At 39.7% G+C, this 21,572-nt stretch overlaps 1 protein-coding gene across 1 annotated transcript in view; it reads right to left on the bottom strand.

The window, feature by feature from the left end:
* PHKA1 (phosphorylase kinase regulatory subunit alpha 1) overlaps window positions 1–21,572 on the bottom strand; it is a 167,791-nt gene that overhangs the window by 125,831 nt on the left and 20,388 nt on the right. Inside the window, exon 5 of the mRNA XM_055121487.1 lies at window positions 6,288–6,370. Within this exon, the coding sequence (XP_054977462.1) occupies window positions 6,288–6,370 (83 nt within the window). The remainder of the gene's footprint in view (window positions 1–6,287; window positions 6,371–21,572) is intronic.

Here is a 21,572-nt window from a genome sequence, read left to right as displayed (position 1 = left end):
CTTCCCTCATACAAAGTTCGGGAACCCATCCCTTCACCAGTGCCCACTCTCCACCACAAATAAACCCAGCATCCCTCCCACCCTCCCCAATCCCATCTCCCCCCCACCCCACCCTGCCACTGTGGCAAGGCATTCCCTTCTGTTCTCTCTCTCTAATTAGCTGTTGTGGTTTGCAATAAAGGTGTTGAGTGGCCGCTGTGCTCAGTCTCTAGCCCTCATTCAGCCCGCAACTCACTTCCCCCACATGGCCTTCGACTACAATGTAGTTGGTGATCGCTTCTCTGAGTTGACCTTTCCCCGGAACGTGAGGCCAGCCTCGAAGCCATGGAGTCAACCTCCTGGTACTTATTTCTACAGTTCTTAGGTGATAGTCTCCCACTCTGTTATTCTATATACCATAGATGAGTGCAATCTTTCTATGTCTGTCTCTCTCTTTCTGACTCATTTCACTCAGCATGAAACTTTTCATGCCCATCCACTTAACTACAAAATTCTTGACCTCCTTTTTTCTAACAGCTGCATAGTATTCCATTGTATAGATGTACCAAAGTTTCTTCAACCAGTCATCCGTTCTGGGGCATTCGGGTTTTTTCCAGATTCTGGCTATTGTAAACAGTGCTGCGATGAACAAACATGTGCAGCTGGGAATATATCCCAGAGAGGCAAAAGGCTACACTTTTAACCAAAGTTATAAATTCATAGTAAGGAATATAAAAAGAAAACATTTGTAATTACATTTTCTAAAAAAAATAGTTCTATAAGTTTTCTTTTTAAAATTTTAAATTTATTTTAACGCAGACAAAAGCCACAACAGTGATACAATTCTAGAGTTGAAGTTGATTCGATAGGCCACCAGTAGGTCGACCTGTACCAACAGGGCGAGTGCATCTGCAGCCTGATGGTGTCTTCATGTTTCTGGATACCCAAAAACTGCCGCTGTACCTCTGGCCAGACTCCAACAACTCGGGATCAAGATTCCCGAGAAATTAAATGGCCAGGGTAGGTGTGTGGGCCACACCCACAAACCACCTCTAGTTTAGTTATATAAGCTCTTTTATTGGCCTTGCTTCAGAGAACCGTAAATCAATCTCAAGAGAGATCAAAAGCTACAGTTAATCTCAGACCCACACAAGGCTGAACAGACCAGGGTAAATCGGAGGAGAGGATGGATCAGCCTGGTACCCACCCACGCAGAGCCCCCAGCAGCCAATTGCTTCCACAATCTAAATCGCAGCCATGCCCCGGCCGGACTCCAATTTCTTGGGATGGACCTGATAGAGATACAATCTGCTGAGAATTCAGGTATGTGAGTTTTGTGCCTTTCTCAAAATGGGCCACCTCCCCGCACCTCCCTGTACTTTCAGAAGCCTTGGCAGTCATGCCCATACCCCAAAGCTGCCACCCAGTTTAAAAAGGTACTCTAGCCTTATTTTCCCGATAGAAATACTGAACGTCACCTGAACAAACATGATGATGTTTTAGTACCTGTACTCCAAACCATAATGCACAAAAGGAGAGAAAGAAGAAAAGCACATGCCATGGGGGCAAGCTGGGTTGGAGGCTTATTACGGGGTGGTGGGAGGGAAACGGGATATTGGTGGTGGGAACTGTGAGGGTGCGTATTTAGCCATTGTGTGACTGAAACCGAATCATGAACAGCTTTGTAATAGTCTATCTCACAGATATTCAATAAACAAGTATTTTTTAAAAGAAACTGATCAGATAACAAAGCTGCAGTATTAAAATCAATACGTATAAAATCAATCTTTATATTAAAATTATGATACCTTATCACAAGGTTAAGTCCTTGTTTAAGAGTTTATTAAGGTGTTTGTTGCCAGTTTAGCCTTCTACCAGTTCCTGATCAAATCTCCAAGGAGATGCATTCCAAGCAGCTAAAATCCCTAAAAACAATGGTCTCCACAGCTGAAAAATCTGGGTTATCCTTGGGAAGTAAGCTTCAACAGGGTACTGGCCCTGTTGAAGCCTCTCCAGCCACACCCAGACCTCACCACTGCATCCATGCCAAGGGCTCAACTGCACCATTTTATGAACATTTTCTATAGATACACCAAACTGCAAATAATTTCACGTATCCCAAAGTCCAGGCTGAGAACTCTGGGGTCTTCTCTGAGTTGGGGTAGGCAACCTTCCCCCAAACACCCCCCTCACCCCTCCGTGTACTCCTGGAAGACATGGAAGCCACGCCCACCTCCCTTATCAGCTGCCTTGTCAACTATTTGGCCCAGAACATACATCCTGAAGTCTCTGGATTGTGTGGCTGCATATACAGCCATGAAACACCTGACTCCTCAGTACTGAAATTCCAGCAGGAACACACCAAATTAGATGGGAAAGTAACATAAAAACCAACTAAGTTCAACCAAACAAAAACAGTAACACAGAAGGCTTCGGTATAATTACTTTAATTTTTTTTTAATTTTTAAATAATCTTAAAAATAGTATGGTGAGGGGCTGGAGTGATAGCACAGCGGGTAGGGCATTTGCCTTGCATGCGGCGGACCCGGGTTCAAATCCCAGCATCCCATATGGTCCCCTGAGCACCGCCAGGGCTGATTCGTGAGTGCATGAGCCAGGAGTAACCCCTGTGCATTGCCCGGTGTGACCCAAAAAGCAAAAAAAAAATAGTATGGTGAGTTTTATATATAGGTTCACTTTACTCAATTACTGTTGACACTTGACATAACTAAAACAGCATCAAATCTATAAAGTGAGTATCAGATAATACTAGTACCCATACTATGGACTTCATTAGAGTTTCACAGGTTTTTCAGTAAGTGTAGTTTTTTCATATTCCAGGATTCAATACAAAACAGCATGCTCTGTTTTCCATGCCACCTTTGTCTCATCCAATCAGTTACAGTTCCTTAAGTCTTGTCTTTTTTGCCTATGACAGTTTTGGAAGATAAACAGTCATATATTTTGTGATCTTTCCTCAATTTAGGTTTACCTGTCTTCTTTTAACTAAACTGAAGTCTTATATTTTGGGACATTATGCTGTGCCCATGTCAATTCATCATATCAGAGGGTAGATGACATTGATATGTCTGTTTTGTTTTGGGGCCATGCGGCAGTATTCAGGGCTTACTACTGGCTCTGAGCTCAGGGAATAAGCTAGTGGGGCTCATGGGACCATATGGGATGCCAGGGATTGAACCCAGCTCAGCCACTTGCAATTAAAGTATCCTACCCACTGTATGATCTCTCTAGTCTCGATATCTGTATATCATCCCTGGTGAGATTAACCATCATCACTTTGTTAAGGTAGTTTCAAGCTATAGGATCTCTTCATTATACTATAACTATTTTCCCTTTGTGATTAATAAATATCTTGAGAGAAATATCTTATAACTACACAAATAATCTATCTATCTTAAAACATCCAACTAATAATTTAGTATAAACTGGTAGACCCTGCTTGTGAGTATTATTATAGTGGTATTTCAGGGGTGATTTCAAGTTATTTCATTCTAGTCATTAATTCTCAATTTTTCTCTGAGAAAGATGTGTCCTTCTCAATACCAGTATAAACCTAGGGTTGTCTGAGCTCTTCTCTAGTTTATAATATAGTGCTCCACAATTTTGTTATTACTCAAATTGTTCCAGATTTAGCCATGCGAGTTCATCCAGGTTGGGTCCTGTGCTCTTCTGACATGCCCACTCTTGTTTAAATACTTCCTCACTATTTGCTACTACAAGATGCGCATGTTTCATCGTGCATTTAACCTGTCCTAGCTCTTGAATAAACCACTTCTCTTTTGGGACGGGGAGGAGTGGGATGCCCACACCCGGTGGTCATCAGGGCTTATTCCCTACTCTGCTCAGGAATCATTACTGGTGGTGTTTGGGAGACTGTATTCAGTGCTGTGGAATAAACCAGGGTCTTCTTCATGTAAGAAAAGTATTTTAACCCATGTGCTCATTCTCTCTCTCCACTAGAATAAACCACGTCTGTAAGAAACTCAGGCTTCTTTTATGAAACAATGATAAAATCCAATACTTGTCCACTGGTGTTCATTGTCACGGCAGAATGCAGAAGTATCCATGTGCATGCATACACATGTACACAATGTAGTATCTAATTGTTTGCACCTATAGTCAATGACTTTCAAAATAAAAACTGTGCTAAAATGAAACTTCATGCTAGTCTCACCTGCCACCCAAGTCAGCACTACCCTGGCCTGAAGATGAGGAAGGAGGATGAGAAAGTACAGATATAATTAATTCTACTACTGTAACCCTTGGCTGTAATGGAGAAGTCGCAGAACCCAGAAACTCCCAGAACAACGCAGAAATCAAGGCAATCAGTCGATAATGTCAAGTTGAATCAAATATGTCTATTTTAGGTTGTCTAGCAAATATGGAGTGATAAGTTCCAGATTTGCCCTTCCACTTAAAACAACTAAAAGAACTGTTCTATTTATATTAATATCAGTATAACATATTCCCCTATTTTATAATTAGGGGAAACAATAGCTGAAAGAAACAATGTTAGTTTATGGTATTATCATCTCATAATATCATAATAAAGGGAAATATATATATACATATATACATGCTTCTCGGAGAGCCCGGGAATCTACTGAGAGTATCCGGCCTGCACGGAGGAGCCTGGGAAGCTCCCTATGGCATATTCGCTAAGTCAAATACAGTAACAATAATAGTCTCATTCCCCTGACCCTGAAAAGAGCCTCCAATCATTGGGAAAGACGAGTAAGGAGAGGCTGCTAAAATTTCAGGGCTGGGACGAATGGAGACGTTACTGGTGCCCGCTCGAGGAAATCGATGAACAAAGGGGTGACAGTGATATAGTAATTATTATCTCATATGATAGAAATAGGAAAAATATTTTTGTATAGCAAGTACTGAGTCAATATCTACAGATATGACAATTATTCTTTCATTTCTAAGAAGTTAACTTATCCATACTAGTACCTGACAATCTTGGTCCCATGAAAGACCACATACCATTAATTTGAAACATAATTTAGCCCCATGCTGGCAAACACATAACCATATAATATTATAGCTAGAAAGGAATGAAAGACTTTTGATTCTCCTCGTCTGTAGCTCCCCCAGAGAGAAGGCAATCAGAGGATGACTGTAAAAAACTAAGGCTCGCCGAGGGGCGCGTGCACTCGCGGGCTCTCCGGGCGGCTCTGTCTCACTGCCCGCGTTCGGTGCTCTGGAACCGCAGTGTGTGGACTGGATCGGGACGGCCGCTGACCAAGGACAGGCGAAGGAAGAACGAGGACCAAGCTGGTTGCTGATTAGTTACCGTTTATTCAATCTTCCATCTTTCCCATCTCCCGCACTCCCAGCTCCGGCCTCTCTCTCCATCTACTCCAGCCTCTTTGGCTTCTCTGTCTCTCCTCCTCCTTCTCTCTCCCACCTTGCCCCCTAGGCTACACCCGCCAGGTAGCAAAATCAACATAAGAAAGCCCTTCCTGAGGGCAGGGCATTCCAAAGCCCTTCCTCACTCTTAAGGTTTTTTTCCTTTCCTTAGTCCAAACACTTATTAACATCTTAATACTAGTTATTTTTGTATGGACATCGCAAGAGATACATTGAAGCTTGCAAGGCAGCTCTCCTGGCAACATCTTGCCATAGACTCAGACCACAGCACTCAGGCCAGATTAATCATTCCTCCCCCTAGCAGGGTCCAAATCTAGCATTTGTCCATGATCAAGCTCTTAACTTATAGTTAAGCATTAGGCACTTTGCCCAGGCCCATCTCAATGCCAGGGTAGCACACAACTCACCGCTTGCCCTGGGTTCATCTCCTCCCTCGTCGGGACCCTGCTTTTGGGGGTGCTAGGAAGTAAGGGCAGCTGAGGCTTAGGTCGAGAGAACAGATGCCCAGGTGGAAAATATCATGTAGAGTCAAATGACATAAGGTTACAAAAGCATAGCATTTGCTAAGTCTTCCTGTGTCCATACAAAAAGGACATTGCTCTGAATAAACTATGCAAAGGACTCAAGGAGAAGAGGAAAAACATTATTTACAAGTCAACAGAACACTAAGAAAGAAGATACAAATAAACAAAGAGGAATGGGAGCACTATAACGGGAGTAACCCAATAAACCTAAACTACCTGAGGCTATGTTATCCTACAGATGACAAAGCTTAATAAAGAAGCTGAAAGCAATTTTTGTTAGAAGTTTTATAGATTGGTCACTATGAGGGGAAGTATCAAAAGAATGAATGAGTCATCCAGTATTGTTTAAATAACATGTCTAAAATTCATTCCAAAATGAGTACTTACAGCAGTTTTATATGCGGCTTCAATATAAAACACAAGGTTCTGTATGAAATTGACTTCATCTAAGCTGTGGATGATATGAAGTCCTGATAAGAAAGATAACAAAGATAGAAACCTGATCAATAATCATTATAAGCTTTAGTTAGAGGCAGTTACCTTAACTAACTGACCCTACTATTTTCTCACAGTGCTTGTTTAGGAATAATAGAAAGCGCTTTTATTCCTAAACCTTTACAACAAAACCACAAATCAGTTCTGGACTAGTATTCAATTAATTTAAATGCCCAACAATATTTTAACATGGAAGATATGTAACTTATTTATATTATTCTTCCCCGTGGCTGAGAATCCTTGATGGTGGGTTCTCATGCTAACCTTGAACCAGGACTCAATGGACTGTAAACTTAAGAGATTGTTATTAATCAAGATACCATACTATTTCCAAGTACGTACAATATGATCCAGTTTTCTGTTTATAAACTAAGTTCTTACTCCGTTTCCCTCTCTCAGTCTCCCGCCAAATTCTCCTCCTCTGAGGAAAGGAGAAAGATAGAGAAAAAGCATAATAGGTGTGTAGTTAAAGTCTTCCTCTCACCAGAAGTCTCATCACTCTCACCTATGTCTTGCAAGACACCAGTTTTGCCACTATCCTCTGTATCCTTTCAGAGATGTTGTATGGGCATATAAGGGCACTGAAATCCTTGAGGAAGGGGGACACTGGTTATGGGGATGGTGCTGAAATTATGTGCATGAGATGCGATTATTAACAGTACTGTAAACCACAGAATCTCAACCACTAATATTTTTTTAAAGATAAGTACACTATACTGAACACTATACTGAATCTGGGTTTTGAAAAAAATTAATTACTTGGAGAAAACTTTTTATATATGCCTCATTTTTTGTATATTGTAAATGCCAGAGATGAACTACATGCCCATGTACATGCAAGACACATGCTCTACTATCAATGAGCCATGTCGTTATCTCCTCATTTATTGCTTAAATAGCTATAATTACATTGCTCTGAATGGCTTTCAGGTCATATAACCTACTGAAAAATTTTTAAGTTGTATCTAACCTTTCATCACTATAATCAACACTACAATAATAATCTATATATGTTTTATATATGTATATCTTTGTACATACTGAGTGAATATTAAATTCTTAAGAAGTACAATTGCAAAGTTTAATATATATGAATATTAAATTTCCAAAACTGTATTAATCTTTTAAAAACTATTATTTTAAATAATAGTGAACATCTTTATCTTTCACCCACTAACTGAACTCTACTATTAACAATTTACTATATTTTAATCGTATCATTTTTTTGATAGATTTTAAAGTAAGTTGAAAATATCAGTATACTTTGCCTCAACACTTCACCATCTAAGTTATTAAATGTCAATAACCATCACAAAGCTATTCTCCAAAGGTTCCATAGTTTATATAACAGTTAGGACTGCCTGCCTGTTCCCAACACTATTGAAGAGGGTGGTAATAATATACACATGCAGAATTATGAAAGCTAATCCCGTTAAATTTCATAATATTAAAAAAAACTCATTTTATATGTCAATCAAAAAATAAAAGTATAGAGGGAGGTAGATATAGTACATCAGGCAAGGTGCTTGACATGCACACAGTGTACCTATGTTCGATTCCCAGTATCCCATATGGTCACCGAAGTACCATCAGGAGTGATTCCTGAGTGCAGAGCTAGGAGTAATCCCTGAGCACTGCCAGGTGTGATTCCCAAACAGAAATTTTTTAAAGTACATAATCAACTCATTTACTCATTTTAAAGAACCTTTCTTAAATTTTTTGGGTCACACCTAATGGTGCTCAGGGCTGGTTCTGTTATCAGAGGTCTCACCTGGCAGTGCTCAGGACCATATGCGGTACTGGAAATCAAACTTGGGTTGGCCCCATGCAAAGTAAGTGTCCTACCCACTGATCTATCACTCTGTCCCAAAAAATGTTTTTGAACTTCGTTGCTCTGAAAAAATGGAATCTTCTTGTATTTTAATGCTTAATATCTTCTTTCAGTTCTATCACTATGAGTAAGGTTATGTCTTTTTTTTTTTGCTTTTTGGGTCACACTCGGTGATGCACAGTGGTCACTCCTGCCTCTTCACTCAGGAATTACCCCTAGTGGTGCTCAGGGGACCATATGGGATGCTGGGAATCGAACCCAGGTCGGCCGCGTGCAAGGTGCCTGCTGTGCTATCACTCCAGCCCCAAGGTTATGTCTTTTTATGGGGATTTCTTTTCCTATGCACTATTTTTACACCTTTCAATTTCTCAACAATTTCCATCAAAATGCTGTTGCTTCTGTTTCACTGATATTTTAATCAATATTAAAGAAATCAGGGGCTAAAGCTATAGTACAGTGGGTAAGGAGCTTTCCTTATACACAGCCGGTCCAGATGTCATCCTCAGCATCCCATATATTCCCCTGAGCCCACCAGGAGTGACTCCTGAGCTCAGACCCCAGAGAAAGCCCTAACCACCACCGAGTGTACACCTTCACTTCCCCCCAAAATTATCCATTTGACATGTGTTATGATTATTTTTCCTAGTCTGTTTGAATTTTTAATGTGTTTACAGTATATTTCTCTTGTCAGAAACATAAAAATCTTTATCCAACGAATGCTTTTGGTACTTACACAGTATCCCTTTTTTGTACATTTAAATCTGTAATGTATTGACAGAGATTTTAAGTCACAGCACTCTAACTTTGGAACAAATGATTATTTATCAGTACCATCAAATTGTATACTTCTTCTGATCAATGTCTCCATGAAAATAGCAACCATATAGTATAAAAATAGTAATCAAAAGACAGCAGCTAAAAAGGTTCTTTCTTGTAGCTCTAGTTTTAAAATTGAATTGATTTTATTATAGTTTAGTTAACATGAGTATAATTGTGTTAACATTTATTTTTTTTTTCTTTTGGAGCCACACCTGGCAATGCTCAGGGGTAACTCCTGGCTTTATACTCAGGAATTACACCTGGAAGTGCTCAGGGGACCATATAGGATACTTGGGGATCAATCCCAGGTCAGCCGCATGCAAGGCAAATGCCCCATGCTCTGTTCTATGGCTCCAGGCCTAAAATTTAAGACCTTTGGTGTACAAAAGTGCCACCACAAAAGTGCCAAGAGCCTCCACCACTGTCCTGCTATTTCTAGCCTACCACTTCCTTCACCCCTACAAGACCCCTCCTCCCAGCGCTTGGTAACCTCAGTTCTGTAGTCAAAATCTAAGGGTTCACCATCATTTATTTCCTCTCTATTTCCTTGTTTTGTTTCTTCAGGTACCACATACAAGCAAGATCAACAAGCATTTGTTCTCCCTGTGACTTATTTAGTATAATATGTCCTAAACTTATTGGATAGAGGGGAGAAAGAAAAAAGAGAGAGTCATATAAAAATAATAGTTTCATGATTCATTTTGTCACCTTTGTGTGCCAAAGTAGTTTGACCAGAGACCAATTCAAGGTGGGAAGTTAAAAACTGGTTTTGTACATCGTAGAATTATATAACTCTTCACTATATCATTTAAATGCCATAAGTTTTTACCATCTATCCCTGTGCTTATGATAGTGTCTTTTAATAGCCTTTTCCACATCTTGAAATTCTAACTACTCTTTCAAGTCCCAGCTCAATTATATCTCCTCTGTGAAGCGATTAATTTTTCCAATCATCTGTAGTTTATAGAATATCACTTTCACTCTGTATTACAAATAATTGTCTTTAAAAGTGCCTCATGTAGCCCCTAAAATATGCAAAAATTCACACTAGCAAAGCCACATTCCCCAGAATCCTACTATATTTCACTTTGTTCTATAAAATAATTGTGTAAATATGTAACATTTCATTTGTTAAACGTCCAGTTGATGTTCAGTTAGGCTGCCTCCACTTTTGACTATTACTTGTAAATAATGTTGTTATGCATATTCTTGTATATGCACAGGATTACAATTATCTTGTTAAAACTTTTAAAGAACTACCAGACAATTTACCAAGACGGTTATGCAATTTCACATTCCTATTTATATGGTATTGTGGTAGCAATTTCCCCATCTCCTCAGTCAGCACTATTTATTACTTTCTGTCTTACTGGAAGGTAAGTGGTAAGTGATGGTATCTCACAGAATGATCTTTCTCACATATGGGACCGTAAGATATACAGCAAAGTAGCTACAAAAGCCCAAAGGGAACAGAATGGGAAATTGATACACACAACCGAGTTGGGTGGAGAAGGTTAAGAGGAAGGAGTATTTGGGATCTTTGTGAGATGGAGGTGAGTACACAGGTGATGGGTGTGGTGTTGGAATAATGTGCATGACAAAATATTATTAATAATATTGTAAACCACCCAATCTCAAAAAAATATTTTTTTTATTAATTTGTGAATCACCATGAGGGTACAGTAACAGATTTACATTTTCACACTTGTGTTTCCCTCATACAATGTTCGAGCTCCTCTCCCTCTACCAGTGTCCATTCTCCACCACCAATGAAGCCAGTATCCCTCCCACCTCCCAATCCCATCCTCCCTCCCCCCACCCCCGCCTTCCCAGCCTCTGTGGCAGGGCATTCCATTTTGTTATCTCTCTCTCCTTTTGGGTGTTGTGGTCCACAATAGGGGTATTGAGTGGCCATCGTGTTCAATCTATAGTCTACTTTCAGCAGGCATCTCCCCTCCCGAGCGGGTCCTCCAACCAGAGCTTACTTAATGTTCCCTTCTCTATATGAACTGCCTTTTCCCCCAGCATGTGAGGCCAGCTTCCAAGCCATGAAGCCAACCTCCTGGTACTTATTTCTACTATTCTTGGGTGTTAGACTCCTACTCTGTTATTTTATATTCCACAGATGAACACAATCTTTCTATGTCTGTCTCTCTCTTTCTGACTCATTTCACTTAGCATGATACTTTCCACGTTGATCCATCTATACAATGGAATACTATGCAGCTGTTAGAAAAGATGAAGTCATAAAAATTAATTTCTTCTCCAAAAAAGAAACAGTATCTCATTGCACTTCATACATACATTTACTCAGTGGCTACTGATATTCATAATTTTATGTACTTAGTCATCTAAGTGCTTTCTTTTTAAAAATGTAAATTCATGTTTTTCATTCATGTTAAGTGACATATTTTTATTATTTAATTATAATAATTCTTTTTATTACATATATAAACTACATACAAGTCCCATATCAGATGTGATTTACAGATAGCTATTCTTCGTCTGAAGGGCACTTTGAAGCATAAAAATTCTTAATTTGATCAATTGCAATCTACCTATTTCTTAAGTTCCTCATTTTTATGTAATCTAAAAGGTCCAATGGTTTTGTCTGTTATTTTCTCTCCTATGAAGTCCATCTTATTCCCCAAAATTCAAGCTGAACTCCCCAATATGACTATATTTGGAGACAGAACACTGAAGAGGCAATTAAGCTCAAATGAGGTTGTAATTTAGACCCCTAATAACAACTAAGAAGACAGCTGGAGAAGCAAGCCAAAGAGAAATATTTCACCATAAAAAAGCCTGGCCAACACTTTAGTACTGGAATTCTAGCCTTCAGAATTATGAAAAAAAATAAATTTAAGTCACTCATCTCTGGAATGCTTCCCGGGGAATATTAATCCATCCTTTCTCTCTCTTATATTTTGGTCTATGATTCATTCTGAGTTTGTGCCTATGGTATAAAAAAGCAATTCAATTTCATTTCTTGGAATGTGGCTATCCAGATTTCCCAGCACTATCTGTTGAGAAGACAAATGAATTATCTTGGCACCCCTGTCAAAAATTAACTGACTGTGATATAACGGCTATACAGACTGTGATATAAAATTAATGGACTGTGATATAATTGACTGTAGTATTTCAGGAAACTCAGTTCTATTCTATTGTGCGAAAGATCTATCTTTATGCCAGTAACTCACTGTTTTGACTACTATAACTTTGCTACAAGTTTTTAAATCAGTCTTAGTTCTTGAACTTTGTTCTGTTTGAAAATTATTTTGACTATTCCAGGTCTCCAGAATTTTCATATACATTTCAGTATCAGTTTGTCACTCCCTACAAAGGATTTGAGGAACAATGCTATCTCTTTTTTTTTACTTTTTTGGGGTCACACCCAGCAATGCACAGGGGTTACTCTTGGATCACGCACTCAAAAGTTACTCCTGGCGGTGCTCGGGGGACCATATGGAATGCTGGGATTCAAACCCGGGTCGGCCGCGTGCAAGGCAAACACCTTACCTGCTGTGCTATCACTCCAGCCCATAAATAAAACTAAACATTTTAATTTTACTTTATTTTGTTACCTGTTTTCCCTAGTTAAAACTGTTTGTCAAATTTTAAATATTCATGGTGAGATTTAAAATCTTTGTCTAGTGCTTATCTTAGTGTGGGAAAACATTAAAACAGTATCCATTGAATATGATGTGAGCTGTGGACTATTAGATGCTTTTTATCAGGTTGGTGGATTTCTTCTCTTATTTGTTTAGGAGTTTATAATCAAAATGCATTAGATTTTTCAAATTTTTTCTCTGCATCTAGTGAGGTAATTGTATGAAATCTGTTCCATATTCCATTAACAAGATGAATTATAGTAACTCATTTTCAAACGTTAAAACAATTTTGGACTCGGGATAGATTTTTACTTCTTCATGGCATATAATACTTCTATGTCTCTAGACTGTCAGCATTTAGTTGAGAACTTTTATTTTTTTTTAATTTATTTATTTTATTTATTTTTTTTCTTTTGCATATTTATTTTTTTATTAGTTTATTTTTATTTTTTTTTATTTTTTTTTTTGTTTTTTTTTGTTTTTTTTTTCTTTTTTCTTCTTTTCTTTTTCTTTTTTTTTCTTTGTTTTTTTTATTTTTCTTTTTGTTTTTTTTTCTTTTTTTTTGTTTTTTTTTCTTTTTTTTTGTTTTCTTTTGTTATTTTCTTTTTTTTGTTTTTTTTTTGTTTTTTTACTCTTTTTTTTTTCTTTTTTTTTCTTGTTTTTTGTTTTTGTTTTATTGGTAGTTTATTTTTAATTAGAGAGTCATCGTGAGGGTACAGTTACAGATCCATACATCTTTGTGCTCATGCTTCCCCCATACAAAGTTCGATAACCCATCCCTTCACCAGTGCCCATTCTCCACCACCCGTAAACCCAACATCCCTCCCCCCCTCCCCAGTCCCGTCTCCCCCCACCCCACCCTGACACTATGGCAGGGAATTCCCTTTTGTTCTCTCTCTCTGATTAGGTGTTGTGGTTTGCAATAAAGGTGTTGAGTGGCCATTGTGTTCAGTCTCTAGTCTGTATTCGGCCCGCCTCACCCTTCCCCCACATGACCTCCAACCACATTTTACTTGGTGGTCCCTTCCCTGAGTTACCCAGAATGAGAGACCAGCCTCCAAGCCATGGAAACAATCAGTTGAGAACTTTTAAATAATATTTATTTGTAAGAGACACATGATCACTACATTTTTCTATGCCTTTCTCTGGTTTAATTAGCCTTATGAAGTGACTTTGCAAGAATTGCTTCCTATTCTATTTTGTGTACATGCTTGAAATATTCTCTAAATATTCAGTGAGGCTATTTGTGCTGGGTCTTGTTTGGGAAGAAGTTTTTACAGTACTAAATATATCTCTTTTACTATGATATTACTGTTTAAATTTGCTTTTTGAATCATACTGAGTGGTTTGTCTTTATAGGAATTTTTCCATTTCATCACTTATCTACTTTACTGACAAACAACTGCTCAAAGTACCAATTCTTTATATTTCTGTGAGGTTTTACTTGATGTTCCCTCTTTAAGTATGGGTCCTTTCTTTTCTCTCTTAATAAATTCTGCAACAGGTTTGTGAATTTTGCTGATCTTTTTAAAGAACGGACTTTTGGGCTTGTTTACTTTCTCTATTGATTTTTCTTTTTCTAATTAACTTAGCTCTAGTGCTTATTAATTCATTCCTTCTGCCAAAGTCTGTCTTTACTTTGTTCTTCTTTTGCCAGTTTCTTAACATGAAAGGTTAAATAATTGATTTAATGAGCTGGAGTCAAGATGGATGAAGAAGTTAAAATCTATGTGGCACTCTCCCTGTGATCTTGACCAAAATATGAACACCCAAAAATCAGATTAAGTACATAATCCCATTTCAAGCTGTACTGTGCAGGGCAAAAAGACAGAGGGGCCTACACATCTTCACAGGAAAGGAGCCTCGTGGGGAGCAACAAGTAGCTTATCATTTGAAAATGACAAAGTGTGCAACATCTCAGGAAACAGAGGAGGGTTGAAGCAGTGCCTAACCATTGAAAAGCGATCTCTAACATGTTGAGGAGGTCATGGGCCGGGCAGGGAAGTGGGAAGTTAAATTAAAAATTTGCACTCGAATCCTGTAATTCTATTTGTACAACAGCATGGGAGGCAAGAAACTACAGGGTAATTTGCTGCAGTCTTCACTTCAGTAATCTCTTCCAATCTTGCTAGAAGATACTGTATTTGGTTCCGCTAGAAACTAACTACAAATGTGCTAAGGGCCAAATTCTTTAATAAGCTCTAAGGGTCCTGCTTTAAGGGTAGAGCAACTGGGGGCTGAGTGGCATTTGATTTTTGTTTATTTTGGTTTGGTTTGAGGGCCACATCCAACGATGCTCAGGGACCACTTCTTGCTCATTCCTTGGAGGACCATATGGGGTACCAGGGATCAAACCCGGGTCAATCGTGTGCAAGGGAAGGGCTCTTGCCATTGTACTATCATTCTGGCTCTGAGTGTTTAAGCCTAAGCAAACAAACCCAGTTCCTTCCATTCTACATCTGACTAGTTGCGGGCAGGAGACTAGAATAAACACATAGAATCAGAAAGCATCCTAAAAGACTCACAAAGAACACCACTCAGTAGTGGGATCCCCACTGCTTGCAGTGTCTCTAGTCATCCCCTAAGGACTCCAGTCCCTTCTTACGCTCTCACACCACACACCACACACATATTAAAAAGCAACTTGTTGGCCAGTGTGAGCACTCAACTTGGGGGCTACGAGGCACTGGCAATCTGGTGCAATTTGAATAGTATAGCCTGGGAATACAAACATTTGGTGCACCAGTCACACAAAATATTGGAATGTCAGACCACAAGATACCCCTCCACGTATCTTTAAGCCTGATACTACAGTTACTGCCAGGCCCTGGCAAATAACAAACCAGCTTGGCGCTTACAGTTGCCTGTGGCACTCATCGCTGAGGACTGCTGGGCAGAAACACAATAACCACGATTAGGCAGCAGCATCTTCGAACTCTGAGTTCCAACCCAGAGTCTGAGTTGTAATGTCTTCTAGACGTCAATGCTGTCGCTACTGCAGGACATTCACGACCAAAAGTTCCCAGTGATCATTCAGAGCCATACAAACGGAGAGTCACAGTCTCTGTCTGGAATGGGTGAGTAGGAACTTCAGACTGCTATCTGGCCTACATGAACTTGAATACTCATCCCTAGACCTGACAGAGCACTAAGCACGATGAAGAAAGGAAGAAATGACATCTCTTAATATACGAAGGGAAATCACAGTAGGAATTCCAAGTACACTGGAGTTTTCTAAAGTTACTGGTAAACACTATAAAGCAACAATCCTGGTGTGGGAGAGTACAGCAGGTAGAGCACTTGCCTTGCATGCAGCCCACCCGGGTTTGATCTGGCATCCGATTTGATTCCTTAAGCCACCAGGAGTGATTCCTGAGTGAAGAGCCAGGCGTTACTTCTAAGCACTGCTGGGTGTGGCCCCAAAACAAAAACAACAACAAAAAGCAATGATCTAAATGACCTAATCATGGTCAGTAAGTGAAGAAATCAAAGTAGGAAAACATCAATAAAAAACTATGAGGGAAAATCTAAGCAGAAGTCACTTAGCAAAATAATACAGTAGCTGCAAAATCAATACCCAAAAATCCATGGCCTTCATATATGCAAACAATGAGGCAGAGGAAAGGGACATGAAAATAGCAATCCCATTCACAATCGTGCCCCAGAAAATCAGGTACCTCGGAATCAGCTTAACCAAGGAAGTAAAAGACCTTTACAAAGAAAACTACATAACGCTACTCCATGAAATCAAAGAGGACATGAGGAAATGGAAACATATACCCTGCTCGTGGATAGGGAGAATCAATGTTGTCAAAATGGCAATACTCCCTAAAGCATTATACAGATTCAATGCGATCCCTATAAATATACCCATGACATTCTTCAAAGAAATGGATCAAGCAATCCTAAAATTCATATGGAATAACAAACGTCCAAGGATAGCTAAAACAATTCTTGGGAAAAAGATGATGGGAGGCATCACCATCCCCAACCTCAAACTTTACTACAAAGCAGTAACAATTAAAACAGCATGGTACTGGAACAAAGGCAGAGCCGTAGACCAATGGAACAGGGTGGAATATCCCTACACACAACCCCAAATGTATGACCATCTAATCTTTGATAAGGGAGCAAGAGATGTGAAGTGGAGCAAGGAAAGCCTCTTTAACAAATGCTGCTGGCACAACTGGACAACCACATGCAAAAAAATGGGTTTAGACCTTGACCTGACACCATGCACAAAAGTCAGATCAAAATGGATTAAAGACCTCAACATTAGACCACAAACCATAAGGTACATTGAAGACAAGGTCGGCGAAACCCTCCACAATATTGAAGATAAAGGTATCTTCAAAGGTGACACGGAACTAAGCAATCTAGTAAAAACAGAGATCAACAAATGGGACTACATTAAACTAAAAAGCTTCTGCACCGCAAGAGATACAGTGACCAGAATCCAAAGACTATCCACAGAATGGGAAAGGATATTTACACAATACCCATCAGATAAGGGGTTGATATCAATGGTATATAAAGCACTGGTTGAGCTCTACAAGAAGAAAACATCCAACCCCATCAAAAAATGGGGCAAAGAAATGAACAGAAACTTTACCAAGGAAGAAATACGAATGGCCAAAAGGCACATGAAAAAGTGCTCTACATCACTAATCATCAGAGAGATGCAGATCAAAACAACCATAAGATACCACCTCACACCACAGAGACTAGCACACATCCAAAAGAACAAAAGCAACCGCTGTTGGAGAGGATGTGGGGAGAAAGGGACCCTTCTTCACTGCTGGTGGGAATGCCGACTGGTTCAGCCCTTCTGGAAAACAATTTGGACGACTCTCAAAAAATTAGATATTGAATTCCCATTTGACCCAGCAATACCACTGCTGGGAATATATCCCAGAGAGGCAAAAAAGTACAATCGAAACAACATCTGCACATGTATGTTCATCGCAGCACTGTTTACAATAGCCAGAATCTGGAAAAAACCCGAATGCCCCAGAACGGATGACTGGTTGAGGAAACTTTGGTACATCTATACAATGGAATACTATGCAGCTGTTAGAAAAAGGAGGTCAAGAATTTTGTAGTCAAGTGGATGGGCATGAAAAGTTTCATGCTGAGTGAAATGAGTCAGAAAGAGAGAGACAGACATAGAAAGATTGCACTCATCTATGGTATATAGAATAACAGAGTGGGAGACTAACACCCAAGAACTGTAGAAATAAGTACCAGGAGGTTGACTCCATGGCTTCGAGGCTGGCCTCACGTTCCGGGGAAAGGTCAACTCAGAGAAGCGATCACCAACTACATTGTAGTCGAAGGCCATGTGGGGGAAGGGAGTTGCAGGCTGAATGAGGGCTAGAGACTGAGCACAGCGGCCACTCAACACCTTTATTGCAAACCACAACAGCTAATTAGAGAGAGAAAACAGAAGGGAATGCCTTGCCACAGTGGCAGGGTGGGGTGGGGGGGAGATGGGATTGGGGAGGGTGGGAGGGACACTGGGTTTACGGGTGGTGGAGAATGGGCACTGGTGAAGGGATGGGTTCCCAAACTTTATATGAGGGAAGTATAAGCACAAAAGTGTATAAATCTGTAACTGTACCCTCACGGTGATTCTCTAATTAAAAATAAATAAAAAAAAAATAATACAGTAGCTGTACTAAAAACAAAAGGGGCTCAAGAACAGAATGCCAGAAACCAAGGATTTAATCAGTAAGCTCAAGAATAAGGGAAGCCATTAAAAAATGAAATCATTAAGGAAAAATGAAGAATCTTTTAAATTTTTACAATTAAAAAATGAATAGATTTTAAACTGATTTTTAAATAAAATAATTAGAGAAGTAGACACTCTTGTGATGGGTGTGGTATTGGAACACAGTTTTATGTAAGCATAAAACTATCATTAGCATTACAAATCACAGTGAAGAATCCTGGCCGGCAGGCTCCACAATGCCAGAGAATGCTCCGGACCCCAGACCAAGCCATAACACTGGGATGCCCCATATGGAGCAGGTACAGGCTCCCCGCCTTCTCCAGATGGAATCCTGGCGACCATGAGCTTCTACAAACACGGCTCCAGTATGTGGGGACCAGGACTATTTCTCCAAACCTGATACACAAAAAAAGGCTCAGGAACGGCTCCTCTGCCCCTGACGGCCATGATCCCAGAGGCACACAAACCAATCTCGGAACACAGCGGCTGCTGGCAGAAATGTTCCTCGATTGTGAACTAAGCTACAGCCCCATGCTGCACCAGGAGGGGAAGGGTTTTGTCCCTTGGCCTTTTTTCCCCTTTGTGGCAGCATAGCGACCGCCACCTTTCAGAGCCAACTGGACAGAGAGCTAGGATCTTGCAGTGATGGGGCGCGCGGGAAATCTCACGATGCAGGTAGCGGGAGGAACCGGCCCTGCTCCCCATCCAAACAAGACCCCAAGCAGCCGTCCATGAATGTCTCCTCCGCTCCTGAACGGCCATAATCCCAGAGGCACACAAACCACACAAACCAATCTTGGAACACAATGGCTGCTGGCAGAAATACCTCTGGATTTAATTACTAAAATACCAGAATTCCAAAACTTTGCGGCAGCTACTGTGGCCGTACGACATCATATACTCTTCATTATCAGCAATAGAAAACAAATTATCTAATGATGCCTACTGGCAGGTCTGATTGTTGGGGCAAAATTCCAAATAATAATTGTGGGTTTTCTGTCGAAAATTGAATGTAATCAAAGTAAAGAGAGTAAATTGAAAATCATCTGCAACACAGGCTGGGTGGGGGGTGGAAGGGAGGGTACACTGGGGTTCTTGGTGGTGGAACATGTGCAATGGTGAAGGGATGGGTGTTTGATCATTGTATGACTGAGACTTAAACCTGAAAGATTTGTAACTATTCTCACGGTGATTCAATTTTAAAAAAAAATTACAAATCACAGTACCACAATCAAAACTGAAGAAAAAAGCAAACATAAATGAATAAAAATTAAATTTTAATATAAAAATCAATTTAAATTTTTAGAGGTTGGAAAGATAGTACGGTGTGTAAGTACTTTCTTTGCACAACAACCAAACAAGTTTCAATCCCCAGAATTCCATGTGGTATCCCAAATAATAATTCCTAAGTACAGAGCCAGGAGTTAACTCCTCAGCACTGCTGGATGTAGCCCAAAAACCAATTTAATTTTTTTGTTTTAACATTTTTAATTCTTTCTTTTTTTTGCTTTTTGGGTCATACACTGCGTTGCTCAGGGATTACTCCTAGCTCTGCACTCAGGAATTACTCCTGGCGGTGCTTGGGGGACCATATGGGATGCCGGGGATTGAACTCAGGTTGGTCAAGTGCAAGGCAAATGCCCTACCCGCTGTGCTATCACTCCGGCTCCAATTCTTATGAACTAAGAAAACATTAAGAGATTCAGGGGACATTAACAAGAGAGACAATATTTGCTTCATAGAGTCTCCATGAAAGGAAAGAAAGAATTGTTTGCTGAAGAAATAATAGCCAAGAACTTGTACAAACTGAGGAAGAAAATATACCCAGATTCAAAAAGTTCAAAGTCCCAAACAAAATATACCCAAAGAGACAACACCAAAATGCACTGTACCTGGAATGGCAAAAGTCAAAAATACAGAATCTTGAAAGAAGCAAGAGCAAAGCAAAGACTCACCAGATTTATCTAATTAAACTCTATAGACCAGAAAGGACTGCATGATATTGGCAACATTTTGACTGAAAAAAAAACCTTTAGCAATGCACATTCTATTCGGAGAGGTTTTCACTCCAATTCATAAGAATGATACAAAGTTTGTCACATAAACAACAATTAAGAGTAGTCATCACAATAATAGCTGGAAATGATCACATTGGACAAGAACTAAGTGTTAAAAGTAGGTAAGGGGATATTCCTGATAATCTTTAATATCTGCATTGCAAAGCACTATGTCCAAAGAAGGGGGAGGGAGTGAGAGAAGGGGAAAGAGAGGAGAGAGAAGGAAAGCGCCTGCTATAGAGGCAGACTGAGGGGAGAGGCTGATGGGGAGTGATGGGAGGGAAACTGGGAGCCTGGTGCAGGTAAATGTACACTGGTGGAGAGATGGGTGTTGGACTACTCTATAACTGAAACCTAATCATGAACAGCTTATACGGGTCTGTCTCACAGTGATTCAATAAAAAACATTAAAAATAAACTAGCCATTTAATGGAAAAAAATAAAATAAAAGTCACAACCATTAAATTGGCTCTGAGAAAAATAGCCTTCTAGAAACAGCAAAAAAATCCATTTGGCAGCAGGAAGATCTTAAAAGACAAAATGTGGTCCACAAGGAGGATGATAATGTTGTCTCTTATACAAACTCGCTATTTATTTGCCTTAAATTTAATAGGTGATATAAGCTAAATTTAAACTCTAGATTTAAATTTCACAATAACATTAAGACAAAAATACCTAGAAGACGCAAAGAAGAGCAAGTGGAATCTGGGTTACTCCATAATAGCCAGATATCAAAGGACATGGGGAGAAAATATAAATAGAAAAACCTCACAAACACCTAGAATTCATACAGAAAAATGACGATTGGTTTGGTGGAGGATGTGTTAGGCCACACCCAGCAGTAATCAGGGATTATACCTGGCTCTGCTCATGGATTACTGACAGTGCTCAGGGGAACCACATGTAGTACCAGAGGGTCGAACTAGGTAGGCTGCAGGGAAAACACCTTACCCCCGAACTCACTCTCTGATACCAACATTTAATTATTTATTTTGATAATTTCACAAAATAACTATGGCCTCAACTCATCAATCAAAAGTAGAGTGGCTGATGGATCAGAAAACAGAACCCAACCTTCTGCTGCTTACAGGAGACCCACTTGTACTTAAACGATAACCACAGGCT

Source organism: Sorex araneus, chromosome X (genome assembly GCF_027595985.1).
Source record: "Sorex araneus isolate mSorAra2 chromosome X, mSorAra2.pri, whole genome shotgun sequence".
In the NCBI taxonomy this organism is placed as follows: Eukaryota; Metazoa; Chordata; class Mammalia; order Eulipotyphla; family Soricidae; genus Sorex; species Sorex araneus.
Note: the sequence above shows the minus strand (reverse complement) of the source record. Positions and strands in the feature narration are given on the sequence as shown.